Source organism: Mastomys coucha, unplaced genomic scaffold (genome assembly GCF_008632895.1).
Source record: "Mastomys coucha isolate ucsf_1 unplaced genomic scaffold, UCSF_Mcou_1 pScaffold10, whole genome shotgun sequence".
NCBI classification, from domain to species: domain Eukaryota; kingdom Metazoa; phylum Chordata; class Mammalia; order Rodentia; family Muridae; genus Mastomys; species Mastomys coucha.
The window spans coordinates 4,706,317-4,721,791 of NW_022196892.1; the positions used below are offsets into that span (position 1 = coordinate 4,706,317).

The 15,475-nt window shown below is 42.7% G+C and overlaps 1 protein-coding gene across 2 annotated transcripts in view; it reads left to right on the forward strand.

The window, feature by feature from the left end:
* Positions 1 to 15,475, forward strand: part of Ptprg (protein tyrosine phosphatase receptor type G) — a 680,661-nt gene that overhangs the window by 614,551 nt on the left and 50,635 nt on the right. Inside the window, exon 14 of one of the 2 annotated variants that reach the window (XM_031344861.1) lies at positions 7,784 to 7,870. The exons of the other annotated variant lie outside the window; for it this stretch is intronic. Within the exon in view, the coding sequence (XP_031200721.1) occupies positions 7,784 to 7,870 (87 nt within the window). The remainder of the gene's footprint in view (positions 1 to 7,783; positions 7,871 to 15,475) is intronic. 2 annotated transcript variants of the gene reach the window in all.

The window sequence follows — 15,475 nt, forward strand, 5'->3', positions numbered from 1 at the left end:
CACCTCCAGAGTAGTTTGTGACTGGAAGGATGGAATATGCCCGTTATGCCTGGGTTTCACTGCCTGGGTTTCACTCTGGAGTGCAGACTTAGCCTCACCACTGTAATCCTTAAAAGCATGAACTGAAAGCTAGCAAGTGACAGTTTCTGAGGGGACTTCCCAGACTTAGAAAGACAGCTAGTTTAGAAGATTTGGCTAAGTTTTCCCTCATTTATGAAATTATGAAGCTATTTCTGTCATTGTATAGATATAAATTTGTGTGCCACTTCCTGCTGCTTATAAGTGCTTATGGGCTTTGTCCCATTGTGGTGTGCTTGATGACTCAGACACAAAGCCCTCTGGCCCCCAGGGTTCAGTAAAGAATTGGCTGAGTAACATAAGAGAGTATAAAGAATATTTAAAGAAGGGTAAGGGTACGTTGTGCTTCAGCCTAGCCTGAGAGATAAGTAAGGTCCAGGAAGAACCCCCTGGGAAGCTGACAGCTGAACAGCTAGAAATCAGGAGAGGAAGCTGGAGAGGAACAAGACCAGAGAAAGAGGGGAAGTAGCCTTCAGCAAGCAGGTAGACTGCTTCATTGTCAAGGGAACAGACTGTAGGACAGCAAGGCCCTGGAAGTCCTGGATGCCATCACTCTGAGAGTGACCAAAAAGCACTGAGGGGCTGCAGGTGCAGGAGACAACACCTGAGAGATGTGGTAGTGTGTAGTGGTGAAGTGGGATCACTGGTCAGAACCCGGATTTGAAGACTTGCAGCCCTGTGGAGAGTGCTCATATGTTTCTAACAAAGGTTGCTGTCATTTCCAGAGGGTGAAAATTGGTTCTGGGGAGGTGAAAAAGAATTTGTGTGTGTGTGTGTGTGTGTGTGTGTGTGTGTGTGTGTGTGTGTGAGAGAGAGAGAGAGAGAGAGAGAGAGAGAGAGAGAGAGAGAGAGAGAGTAGGGGAAAGATGCAGATATAGTGCGTGTCAGTGGTATAAAAGCTGGGTTGGGTTTAGAAATTAGCTCCGGTCAATAACAGGATCTTGAGACCTACAGGGAGGGGCCAGTTAAGAAATATTGCCTTCAGTGTAGTGTCATCTTCCAGCCTCAGTTCCCTTACCTATAAAGTAGTTAGGAAGCATGTACTGAGTGCATATGGGCAGGCAATATATGCTGCCCTGTATAACAGATGGGGACTAAGTACACATGTGCCACAGTGTTCTACCAGATCTAACTGTAAGGAAAAATAGAAATGTAATTCTAGGCCCTTGCATACCTGAAATGTTTGCAAGTGAGAGAATGAAATCTATAAATCAAAATAAATAACCTTTTAAATGTAGTCACATTGTGTAGCTATACATAATTTCCAGCAATCTTACCATGCCATAAGATGGTATTTGAAGAAAAAAATAGTTAGGAATCTCCTTCTAGAGTTTATTCTTTGGAATGATCTCATTATGCACAGTAGCCTAGAAATAGCTCAGTCATCAATTTAGAGCTAAGTATAGTATAAATGTAGGTTAACCAACTGAGCAGAACTACTTTGAGCCAAAAACAAAAGGGTGACTATAAAGTTAATAAAGTCACTTCAGATGATGCTCCTAATGGGCCTAAAGGCAATTCCAGAGGAGGGCTTCCCTGTGTAGGAACAGGGTAAGGACAGGCCCCTACACCCATATCCCCAAGGGGAAAGCTTTGAAGTCTGGGAGCCATCCTCGCTCTCCTAGGGCTGGCTGTACTCTCTAAGCCTCATTAGTAGCTGCGGCAGACTCATGGCCTAACAACAAAGGCAGGTTTACCTCTCACCCCCACAAAGTCTGACAGGGTAACCCCACTTTCTGTAACTGCTGCATAAGAACTTGACTTTGCCCCTGAGGACCATGGTGAGGTAGACGAGAATACCTGTGCCTATGGAGCACCTCCACAGATGTCCTTGGCTATCTAGGTTCGCTGACATCATCATATCAGCATATGAGTCTAAAAAGGGACCACTTTGTTACTTCAGATTTGCTCAAGCAAAAGAAATGTGAGCACAGACTTCAGACATCTGAGAGATCTGGGATTGAGTCCACTGGTGGCTATTGAGTAAAAGCAGGTGGCAGTATAGGTCTGCAGAGGAAAATATATTTTGTAATGCTTTTAATTGAGGTATTGCAAATAGCATGCTACAATTTATTCTTCACTAGCCTTGTAGAGAAGGAAAACCCCAAATCTGTAACAATACAGGAAGTACACTGAGGGCAGAATGATGTCCCCGGGGAAGAGGACAGAATTGATAGGGCAGGTCATAGAAAGGAATCACCCAATGAATACTTGCCCCTTCAACAAATGGCACCCAGCTGTGTGCATGGCAAATATTATAGATTTTGCAGTCTGTTTCAGTGGTTCTGAGCTATCTCAAATGAGTCAGAACAACTGGGGTGGGGGAAAGCAGAGCTCTTGAAGATGCTGGAAAAGAGTGCGCCATTTTGGTCTTACTCCTCTAGATGTTCATAGAAGCACCGGCTTTGAATTACTACTGAGGAAGCTCTCTGCAAGAGCCACGGATCCTTGCTTTACCACAGCAAGTTGCTTATATAGCATCAGTGTCCGCAAAAGATGTGGAAGAGCCCAGCTGCTGCCACTCAAAAGATGGACATTTTTGGGTATTACCTTTTTGATGTATGTAATTTGAGGTGGATGCTAGGAGAGGTGCCAGGTGTGCTGGGGCAAGCTACTTGTTGAGCATCTGGGCTATCTATATATAGCACAGGTTAGCTACCTTGAGCCAGGCATCAGTGTCTACCTAGAATTGTGATTATTGTTATGAAGGCAAATGTTGTTTGTGAATGGCTTTTATGTTCCTTGGGGCCAGGATAGCTCAGAATACACTCCCCACCCTCCCACCCCCCCACACACATATACACACACACAAGTTTTACCATCTCAGGCATGTGCTCAGCCCAGGTCATAGTACAGATAGATCTTTAGTGGGTAGATCCTTGATTTTAACCCAGCTAACTTGACTTCATAGCCCGCCATTATATGTACTATATATGTGGAAGGGAGGGATACGTGCATGCAGAGACCAGAGGAGGACACTGGATATCCTGCTTTTCCTTTTGAGGCATGGTCTCTCCAGGAGCCTAGGGCTAGGCAAGCAAGTCCCAACAATTATCATGTCTCTATCCTGAATAGCATTGGCATTACAGTCTACAGTTGAAGGTATGGCTTTATGCTGGTGCTGGGCTAAGAACCAGGCCTTCATGTTTACCTCTCAGGTGTTCTTGCCCACTGCTCCATCTATCCACCCCCCCCAGCCCTCTGCTACGGCCCACCATTTTACTATTATATTGTGTTGCCTCAGAGAGGGGAATAACATGCATGGTAGGAACAGTTAGTTATTCCTATGTAGTCTGCTTTCATGTTCGCAGGTCAAATAGACACGGCAAGCAAAGAAACCATTTGGCTACTGTTGCATGATGTTTTCACAGTAATGGCCACCTGGGCTAGAGGTCCAGATAAGAGCCAACTTGAGCTCTGACTATGCCAAAGTTATATGAACAAAAACTTTGAGAAGTAACTGTATCTTAAGGTATTCTTGGAACTGAATAATGATGAATATATTCAGTTATCTCGCTATTAGTTTGAGAATTCGATGTTGAGTAATATCATCTACTTTGCCTTAGTCCCAATTAGTTGATTAGTGTTAATGTTCTTAGTTTAGTGTCTAACTGAACATAATCCTAGCTTGGGAAGGGATTTTGAAGATGTACAAAGCAGCCTCACTTCTCAGATAGGCCTAAGATAACTTTATGGGTTCTGGACCATAGGATGGTAAGCTTTGTAAATAGAAAGTGTAGCCTCTGACCGTAGGCTTACTAAAGCTCTGTATCGCTCTACTCTGGTAAATTCATGTCCCTCTTGATCCATATCACCAAGCCTTTTGTAAACTTTATGGCAAGTCAGCTCACATCAGTGAGTCACATCTGCATGTGGAAAAAGGTCTCTCGTTTAGTGAGTTCTGTCTTTAGACCTTTCTCTGTGTTGACATCTGTTCATTAAGAATGGTATTCATCAGGCAGTGGTAGCACACACCTTTAATCCCAGCACTCAAGAGGCATGGGCAGGACTTCAAGATCAGCCTAGTCTACAGAGTAAATTCCAGGACAGCTGGGGCTACACAGAGAAATTCTATCTTGAAAAAACAAACAAACAAACACTATTCATCATGATCACAAGTGAGTTTTTTTGACACTGCAATTTTTTCTTCCCTGGATATTCAGAGGGAGACCGAGTGAGTGACTATGAAAGCATACAAAGTACATCTGTGTAGGGATTTGTACTAGCATAACGGTGGCTTAGACAAAAAGAAACACACAAACATGGGATCCACACGGGCATGTGACAATATGCCATGTGTACTCATAGCGTGACTGACCACATGTGCGTCTCTGGAATGTGGGCTCTGCCACCAAGAAAGTAATTGTTGAATGAAAGGAAGCACATGTTACATTGTTTCCCCTGTGAGGCCTAGGGATTGAAGCCAGGGCCCTGTATACTACTAATTAAGTACTCTTACTACTGAGCCACAACACTTTCTATAGTTTTTTAACAGGCTTATAATATGTGGCCCACCTTAGCCTCAGATGAGCATTCCTCTATTGCAGCTCCCTGAGAACCTGGGGCAGCAAGTGTGTTCTAGCGTGCATGTGCTTCTGATTCTAGAGACGCTCTACCTGGCAGTTAGGGTATCAGGGAGGGAGCAGCCTTGATCCAAGAGAGGAAATAGTTTCCAGAAAGGAAGACTGGCCAGGATCACATACCTTATAGTGTTAGTTTATCCTATCTAGGATTCTGCATTGCTGAACTAAGGCCTTTGTGACGGGCCCATTTATTCCTTCCATTGTTGATTCTTTTACCACTTCTCACACATCTACAAGGCCACGGAGAATTGTGTAGGAGACAGAATTCCTACTTTTCAGACTCATGGCTTAGTAGAGATAAATAAGTAAACAAAGGTTATCTGAAGCCAGTGATCTGTATAAATCATATTCTTTTTTAAATTCTGTGCTATTTGAAAATAATGCCTATCATAATCCCCAGGTGAACTGGAAACTCAGCTATACTGTTCTCACCTTCCCAGTGGGAACACTGAGCAGGACAGAGCCAACCCTATGGCTCCTTTGTGATGGCCCACTGATGTCAGCATCTGTCCTCACTGCTCTTCTGTCTGATTCCAGGTTGATTTTGTGGCATGCTCCCCCAACCCCAGGTAGCAGCTTTGCCAAAGGGGAACAGTGAGATCTTTAAGAAACTTGAGCACGGCTAGGGTACAGGGGAAAGGAGTGAGAGCCAAGGAGAACTTCTTGGAGAAGATATTTGAGCTGTGACTATGCAGAGAAAAAGTGGAGGATGAATGCTCAGAGGCAGCCTTATGGATGCTGGGTCATAGTGCATTCAATATGGCTATAGGTTTCTCCCTCAAGCCACACTTCCTTTGTGTCAAGCAAAGTCCACTTCCTTGGGCCTTTCAGAGGCTTTCCCCAAAAGCTTCTGCATGTACAAAACACTACATTCAATCCCAGAATCAAAAAGTAGAAAAACTGGAGCTTCAATGTTATTTTTGGTGGCTTTGTTCTTTCTAAAAGCAGACCATTCATGGGTATTTTGTGTATTCTTGTTGTTTGGTTTTTGTCTTTTTCTAAATTAATTACTGCTTGTATAACTCATCACTACTTAGAACTTCTCTCTCTCTGGCTATATTCCAAGATTTTTAGCCATTAGAAATAATTTTTACCATTTCAGCTCTCCAAACCCTGAAAATGTGTCAAACCTGTGGGGAGAGCTAAGACACATTTCATGTTGCCAAAATAAGACTTGCCTTGGAGGTTTGGGATTATGATAACTCTGGTGTTAAACTGTCTTGCCCTGAGAATCTGAAAGGAATGGGGGTGGGGGACATTTTGTGGTCCCCAGGTGTTCAAAGAGATGGGCACTTTTCTCCCCCTCTTCTTCCCAACTGTTCGGGGAGAGCCGAGTCACGTGGCAGCTAATGCCTCAGATCCCAGGCAACTTTTTGCTCAATAACTGTTTCCCAAATGGCTACTCAGGGGCCTTTCAGAATTCATGAGAGCTGTCAGTTGTTATAGTAACCACCCCCTGCTGTCGAGTTGGCCCTGAGATGCCAGTTGAAGCTCTTGGAACAGGCTAACACACAGTCATTAGACAAAAGTGGGGAGGGGGGCACAGCTAAAGGTTGCCATTTAAACATGTTCCTTGATACTTCAAAGGCAGCACAGGTTGTGCTGGGGAAGTGCTGGCTGATACAGTTTTAAACGGAGCTCATTGCTAGGAAGCAGAAAGCTGACTCCTTGGGCATTTGTTCTAGGCTGGGTAGCCCATTTTTTCTTCCAGATTCTCAGAAATCACTGCCTTCTCTCCCAGGGCTACTTGTACTTGATCAGGTTACCCCTTGGTTGCCGGGGATATTAGTTACTGATTTATTTCATTTGCTTCTCGAGAAAGTGTTGTCAGTTTACGGGTGGGAGTCTCAAGAGCCTGTGATTGTGCGTCAGGAAAAACTGCGGAGATAGCCGGCTCTGCTCCAAAATTCCCGAAAGAGTAAATCTGGCAGAATTCAGAGCAGGGCTAAGGGTTGAGAAAAAGTCTAAATATTTTAGGAAGCTGCAAATTTCAAGTTTTTATGAAAATTTATAAAAACATTCCAACATACTCGTGATTTCTTCAGATTAGTGTTTGCAGCCACACAACATATCTGTGATGTTTGGGGGACACTCATTGTAGTGACAGAGTAGTCTCAACAGAGGGAGACAGGAAGTGCTGAACTACAGCAGTCCCTCCCCCTTTCAACCTTGTTGCCAATCAAGTTCTACTTTCTCTAAAGGTGAGCTCCTATGATAAGCACTTATGTGTAATAGTGTAATAGCACTAGTAATAAAAACAAACAAACAAACAAAGGAACTTAAAGCTTATTTATGACAGGAGGAGAAAAACATTAACACTAAAAAGCTAGAGGTACTGGTTCCTGGAAGGAAGCAGTTACTGAGAAATGGTCCTGTCCCTATGACCCCGCATTTCTGTGCAGGATTCAGCAGGGAGCCTGAAGAAAAGAAGGTTATGTGTTAGGGTTGTTGGTTTTTTTTTTTCCGGTTCTGTGAACAAGACTTAGAATAAGATCATTTCACTGTGAAATCCTATAGCCCAAGTAGCTTGGGCAATCAAATATAATCAGCCATCCAAAAGTGTTTGCATTTATCAGAGCATGCATCCTTCTTATGGACAGGCAAGTCTTAAGAGGTATTTAGAGTTTAAGAGGCTTGACCTTGCTGGCCGTGTCTGTCCTAGGCACTATGTAAAAGTGTTTCTCCAGAAGTGACAAGAATGCATTCGGAAAAGACAAAACCCCTGAACTGTCTGATACAGAGAAATTGGTGGCAGAAGGCAGGTCATGTGATAGGCACTGGGCAGTAGGAGACCCAGCAAGTTCTAGGAATTCCTGTACTCTTCAGAGCTGTCTGCTTGCTGGGACAGTGTGCCAGCAGAGGTGAATAGCAGGCCAACATTAGAACAATGTCACCTTCTGCTATATAAACCATTACTTTGGAGAACAAGCCTACCTTGTGTCTCAGCACCAGAGACCTCCCTAATGCTAACCATTTTTGCATATGTTTGCCGTTTTGAAAATGCTGTAAATGAAGTTGTGATAGCAGGGATGTCTGGGCGGAGGGCACTGGTGTGCAATGCTGGGGGACCAATTGAAATACTGTCTTCTACACATGTTCTCTTTTGTCTTTTGTCCATTTAGAGGGTGTAACAAAATAAAGTCCAAGGGCTTTCCCCGACGTTCCCGTGAAGTGCCTTCTTCTGGGGAGAGAGGAGAGAAGGGGAGCAGGTGAGGGCGGCCCAGCTTAATGGGGGAGTCTCAATGGCTGGGACTGGCTTGCCGAACTTTTGTTTTGTTGCTCTGGGGATGGAAGTCTTCTAGACAGAAAATGCTGATGTTCACCTGTTCCATGGCAGCTAGTAAGATCTGGAAAGACCAGTTGAGCCTCCAGGTAGCTGCTGTCCACTGCAGCAGCTCCAGCACGTGCTTGCTTTGCTTTTGTCTATGAGCTGGGCCGTAATTTCTGTCTTTATTGGTAACACTGTGGGCACGCACGCTGTGTTTGCGTGTCTGGTGTATGCTACATCCATTTTTTTTTTTATAAAATGAATTAACATGTTGCATGCTTGTTTAGAGCTTTGTTTTACAAATAAGAATAATCCTTATAAATGAAAATATCTAAATTTATACATAAGGGGTTAAAACCAGGGACAAGACAGAAAATGAACAAATGTGGATATAACATGTGCTTTTCTATAAAAAAAGTAAATGTGCATGAATTCTTAATATTCTGAAAAAAAAATCTAGCCTGAAGAGTTTTATAAAAAACAATTAGAAGTTGTGCATATAGTTCTAATTACTGTACTTGAACCTCTTGAAAATAGTTATATAAGGCTTATCTCACATAAACTGTTTAAAATTAATAATCTTTTAATACTAAATCATTAAATAAGTAGTTAATCAACTTATATTGTAAGTAGTTCCTTTTTACTTTCAGTAAACCAATTTATACAGTTTATATCTAACTTTTTACATGGAATGGCTTGTTTCTGTTGGTTGTAGATCTGATTATTGAGGTAGAATTTCACTTATATTCCCAGGAAACAGTTTTGATTCCTGAGGAGGAATCTTGACAGGTTTAATGAGAAAGGTCACGGCTGCCCATCCTTACACTGTATACTTCTAGCCCTGTGCATGGCTCACGGACTCTGGTGATGTCATTTATTCCTTTCTAGGATCTTTTTAAAAAAAAAAAAAAAACTGTTGAAAATTTCAATTTCTATTATTCTTTTTTTTCTTTCTTTCTTTTTCTTTTCTTTTCCTTTTTCTTTTTTTTTTTTCTGAGACAGGGTTTCTCTGTATAGCCCTGGCTGTCCTGGAACTCACTCTGCAGACCAGGCTAGCCTCAAACTCAGAAATCTGTCTGCATCTGCCTCCCAAGTGCTAGGATTAATGGTGTGCGCCACCACTGCCTGGCTCTAGTATACTTTTAAAATAGCTTTTCAAATATGGAACCAGAAACCTCTTTTTATTACTTCAAACCTAAAGATCTTCTCTTAAAGAGAAGAGCCTATGAGCATCATGTGAACAGTCCTCATGCCCAGTCCATGATGACATTTCTCCCATGGACATTAGGCAAACCTATGTAATACCCAGTCCATGATGACATTTCTCCCATGGACATTAGGCAAACCTATGTAATACGCAGTCCATGATGACATTTCTTACTGTAGTACTTTAAAGAACCAGCGTAACTCATGTATAACACAAAGGTAAATGCCCATCCAGGGTCTGGCTCTCAGATATAATACTCAGCCTGCTTATGTGCTTGGCCCTCAGTATGGGGATGAACTTGCTACAGGCCCACTGTGCTTCACCCAGGAGATACCTCATATCTGCACTTGGTTATAAGGAATCTGAGAACTTCTTTGCTTAAGCTGAGGGAATATATCAGGTCTACCTAGGTCCAAGCTCGAGATCATCTTAAGGAACTGCAGATATTTATAGATTCTATCTAACTGTGAGTTATACAGTATCAAATGCATTTTTTATAGTGTGGCTACAAACCTTGACTCAGAGACATGTAGACTGTCACCTTAGCTCTACCTCTTTGCCATGGGATCCCTTTGAGACTCAGTTTCTTCATCTAGGAAACAGGACTATTGAGAAGTCTTCTTTATAGAATAGCTATAAAGATTAAATGAGACAGCATATATGGAATTCTTTGTTAACACCTGAGAAGAAGGAGACATGGAGACTCTGAGAAAGGAAGTGGCATGGTCAGGAAGCCCTGCTGAAGTGGGGCCTCCACTCTAGGCAGCTAGATCTTCAGCAGGTCCTTTCTCTCCTGCTCTGTGCTATGCTCAACAATCTACAAGGAGGAGCTGGGCCCGATAGAGTCTCTGTCCACATGGGGCTCAAGGTTTCCTCCTCTTCCCTACGGAGTTGCTCTGCCTGTATGGTTTTCTAGTATACAGGCTACCAGCTTCTATTGGAGGCTGGAATGCATTAGGACAAGCAGCCTTACCAGCCTCCATGTCTACCTTTATCTCTTTCTTTCTCCTCTCTTCCCATGGCCTGAAAAAAGAGAAGCCTCCACAGATACTGAAAGAGAAGCATCCCACACAGCTGCAGTAGCTGGGTACGCACCTGATGTGATCTCTGCCTTCTACCCCTGCTTTTTATGATCCTTTCCTTAGCTTTCCCTTTGTGGACACAAGGAAGGACCGTGCCTCTGAGGGCCCCTAATCATGAAAGGTGTGAGCTAAGGATAAAACTATAAAAACCAGACTCAAGTATTAAAGTTTTCAAAAAGTCCATTTAAATTGTGAGTAAGTAGGATTTGACATCATTCATGGTAACAAAGTTTAAAATAACAGTTCTATCTACCCACCCTATTCCCCACCTGCTCACAAATATGTGCTCATTTATCCAAATTTATGCATTATTGAACAATTGTTATATATCTAAACAAATAAGGATATCTCTGTCTCATTTTACATAGTAAAGAACTACATGTTTTACCCATGTGCTTGGCTTTGAGATAACACAGTTTTTCTATAGGCATCTATAGTCCCTGTGTTGGGGGAATGTTAAATAGATATGCTGTGATTTATTTAAGCAGTTCTCTAAGGCTATCAATTTTGTGACAACACAGTACTATGCTGAATAGCGTTGTTAATGTGTCATTTTGCACATGGATAAATACAGCTGCAGGATAAGTTCAGGAAACTGGCAGCAACGCAGGGTTCATGGATGGTGCTTTGATAGATGGCTGCACGGTGCCCTCCTCCGCCTCTGATTCTATGGTCTTTCTCTTGGCAGTTGTATCTGCTTCCCTGCAGCCACTCTAGAGCTGGACACCATGGCCTTACTGTTAATTCACCAGAGATATAGGAATAGAGTCAGTGTATTCTCAGGGTGTTACCATCTTATTATAAACTATTTCTTTAAAATAGTGGTTCTTAGCAGGTGGTGGTGGTGCATGCCTTTAATCCCAACACTTGAGAGGCAGAGGTAGGTGGATTTCTGAGTTCGAGGCCAGCTTGGTCTACAGAGTAAGTCCCAGGACATCCAGGGCTATACAGAGAAACCCTGTCTCGGAAAGAAAAAACAAACAAACAAAAACAAATAGTGGTTCTCAACCTTTCTAATGCTGAGACCCTTTAATATAGTTCTTTGTGTTGTGGTGGCTTCAATCATAAAATTAGTTTCATGATTATTTCATACCTGTAATTTTGCTGCTGTTATGAATCTTAATGTAGATATGATATGCAGGCTATCTGTTATGTGGCCCCATGAAAGGGTCATTCAACCCCCTCAAAGGAATCACGACCCATAAGTTGAGAGCCACTGCTTCAGACAGTCTCTTCATTCTGAGAGACTTGTTCCAAAGTTCTTGTGTGGGTACCTTAATTTTTCTTTTAATAGTCAATTCTTTTTTTGTTTGTTTTGTTTTGTTTTTTTTGTTTGTTCTTTTCCAGACAGGGTTTCTCCATATAGCCCTGGCTGTCCTGGAACTCACTCTGTAGACCAGGTTGGCCTTGAACTCAGAAATCTGCCTGCCTCTGCCTCCCAAGTGCTGGGATTAAAGGCGTGTGCCACCACCATCCAGTAATAGTCAATTCTTGATCATTAGAAATGTCAGTGTGGTGTCTTTTAGGGACCTCATCCCAAGTTTCACAAGTACTACTACAATGGTATTCAGTAAAAAGCATACAGAACCTTCCGAGATCCTGAAATATTAAGGCTATTAAGAATATTACAGCCAGGAGGTGGTGGTGCATGCCTTTAATCCCAGCACTTGGGAGGCAGAGGCAGGTGGATTTCTGAGTTCGAGGCCAGCCTGGTCTACAGAGTGAATTCCAGGACAGCCAGGACTATGCAGAGAAACCCTGTCTCGAAAAACCACACACACACACACACACACACAAAGAATATTACAACAACCCAGACATGGTGCTGCATACCCTTAATCCCAGCACTAGGGAGGCAGAAACAGGCAGATCTCTATGAGTTTGAGGCCAGCCTAGTCTACAGAATGAGATCCAGGACAACCAGGGCTATGTAGAGAGACTCTGTTTCAAACAAAGCACAAAACAAAAACATAAAAATATTACAGCAAAATAGCCAGTATGTTTAGGAAATAAGTAGTTCCTAGACCATTTTAAATGGTAATTCTGAGTGATGATATATGTTTCCTCTCCTCCTTGAACTGACCTGGACTTGCAGGGGTCTGTTAACTGCCTCAAGTCAGTGGGGTTTGGATCAGTGGTGAGCATCTGTCACCTTGTTTTAGGTGCTCAAACATTCCAGGCTAGGATGCAAAGGCATGACAGCTGTCTCAAAGACCCTGGTGTCAGGCCTTTCCCAGGTCTCCACTGAGTCCTGGGATGAACTATGAGGGGTTCATCTTGGAACTGGCTGAAATATTGAAGAAAGCAAGTTTGGGCTACTGAAAATGACATAGGTAGTGACCTCCGCTGTCCACTTCCCTGGAAGGGCCCACGTAGTCATCCCTAGGGATCTGTTAGAATTTCTTGGCAAAAACGAAGCTGATCAAGAAAGATTGGGGCTAGTTCTATGTATGCAGTTTGCTTATCTTCTCCCATTTAAAAAGAGTCACTACAGGCAACCTGACTCATCCAGTTACATGCTTACCGTGGAAATCACACCTTTCTCTGTTACTTTAGCTATAGCAGGAGTGACAGGCATTGTTGCTACCTATATGAAATCCCAAATATCTGGGAGCCCTTTTTCTTCACCTGATGTCTGCATTCTATCTCATGTCTGTCTGTCTGTTCATCCTTCAGGTGATTTTGTTCTCTTTTCTCTCCCCTTCTTTCCCTCCCTCTCCTACTGTCCTCTGCTTGTCCAAGAGTATGACAACCACATGCCCAGGAATCCCAGCAGTCCCGATGCAAAACATGCCACTTTATTATCCCCCAGAGCATACTCTGATTTGTCAGAGTTTTGTGTCCCCTTTCATGACTTGGAAAATATGCCAACCAAGAAGCATATTTTGATGTCTGAATCTTTCATGCTGGAAGAGTCCTTCCGGAGACTGCACTGTATAAACTTAGCTACATAAACCGGATCACTTAACAGGCAGTAAGGACAACTTAGCAGCAAGTGAGTTGTTGTGTACGAAAAAATCTCAACTTAGAATTGGGCCACCTTCCAAGCGGGACTGGGAGTAGCTTCAGGCAGACACTCCTGAGGGAAAGCCCAGAGATATGCAGTCTTTCTCTTCTATTGTTTGTCACTTCTGTTTCTGGAAACATTTTGCCCTAATAAATCAATCAGAGTCTTTTTAGCACAACTCTCAATCTCTTTCTTTGATGGCCTGTTAGTGTTTGCAGCTTTCCATTCATATATGTCTCGTACAACATACCCATTTACAAAAGTAAATATTAATGGGATGTCTGTTCTTGACAACATGAAAATAAATGAGATTATTAGTGGGTATGGCACTGTAAATTCAAATGAGGGCAGTCTATGAATCGTTTAAGATTGCTTAATTAATATTCAGTAGTAGCTGAGCCAACTGCCCGCTAGAGTCTGCAATTAGAATTTTGCTTCCACACAGCTAAAAAACTTCTTCACACTCTGGTGTGATTATAAAACCATTGTTCTTAATTTGAAGGTAGTGACTTGATTTCTTGTCTCTGTATATCAACATTTGTTTAGTTTGTAATTTTGAGTTTTTATATAAGCCTGAAAACCTTGCTAGGATTCCACTCCAGCCCACAGCCCATCATCCAGAGCAGAAGACAAACTGTTGTAATACTAAGCCTAAGACTGAGAATGGAAACAAGCTTGTCAAAAGGATGGACATGCTGAGACAAATGTCAGTAAATCTCAGAAGCCCCTGCCTGCCATTGCAGAGCCCTTTGTATAAACAACAGTGCCTAGTGTCTCTTTAGACATTTCTAGACTTCAGTGTCAGCCCTTTGTTTCAGGAAAGTGTTGGTTGCCTGCTTATTCACAAATTCTTGCCAGGAAAGCAGATAGATAGAGACAGAAGTAAGAAAATCGTAAGCCTACACCAAAAGCTGTCTAACCAGTTACCTGGGAAGAAAGAGCAGAATTGGAGGGGGTTCTGCAGAAGCGCCGGCCTCCTGGGGGTTATACCTTAGGACTATCTATGTCAGATTCCTGGAAGGAAGTAGGGAAGGGTGTTAAAAATCTAGAGTTCTCCTGCTCATCTTTGTAGTTCACTCTGTATTGTTGGCAGAGCAAGGCTCTCTGACTGGATTATGCCATTGGAACAGCTGTTTGTGTGTGTGTCATTAGTCATGAGGGCCAATTAAAAACAGCAGAACCTGCCATGTGCTGGCACCGTGTGTGCTTCAGTGGAGGCTCTAAGACTGAGAGCTGACAGCTGATGGAGGTCAGTGTCTGCTGCATCCCGATGACAGATAGCTTCTGCTGTCACAACAGTAGAGTGCTTGAGTCTTGACAAAATCTCTATCCTCAAAATAGATCCCTTATTTGAAAGAATGGAAAGTTATTTTTAGAAATGTTAGCTAAAGAACAGTACTTGATGACCCATATGCCTCGTGTGTCCTCTGGAGTTTTAAAAGGTTAGACCCACACATGCACACTTGTACAAAAGAACCAAAACAAGGACCATACATCCCATAGTCTGGACTGCAGTGGTAGGAGTTGGGCTTGAGATCTAGGGAACTGCTAAGCAGAATCCATGCAGAGTAGAAGAACTGGTAGAAAAAAAAATGCCCCCATCGTACCCTTTTGGCTTCTAATGAAGCTGTCCTTTGAAATTATTCTAAAATATGTAAGTTCATGTTATCATTCTCAAAGAGGACAGTTATACAGAAGAATATAGGAAAACTCTGGCTATACAGAGCTTCTTGGAAGCAATCATAGATTAAAACATTAGCTATCCTTGGTCCAGCATCAGACATGTTTACCTTCAAGATGTAGCTTTGAGTTGGAGACTAGCTCATTATAGCAGGATGCCTCCTGGGGGAGAGACATACCAGAATCATGAGCAACTGAAGAAACAACACACACATATCTCCTATTCCATCTCTCATACCCACTGAGTTGAACTGAGAAAACATGTCATGCACATGGGGCTGACTCCTTCTTGCTCCCATCTGGAAGTGTTCAGTCTAGTGCTTCATAATACTTCTTCACTAATGGAGTTGTGTCATGGGAAGTCAGGTCACCCTGTGCTTTCCAGATTCTTCAAGTACTCAGACAGTTGGAAATGAAGACACCAGGATACTGCACAGTACTTGATACTTAAGTACATACCACAACTTCCGTTCCTTCACAGAAACTACAATGAGTTTTGCTATTAGCCATAGGAGAGAGAAACGAGAAATGTCCTTTCTGTAATTTTGCCCCCTCCCAAAAAAGACTTTT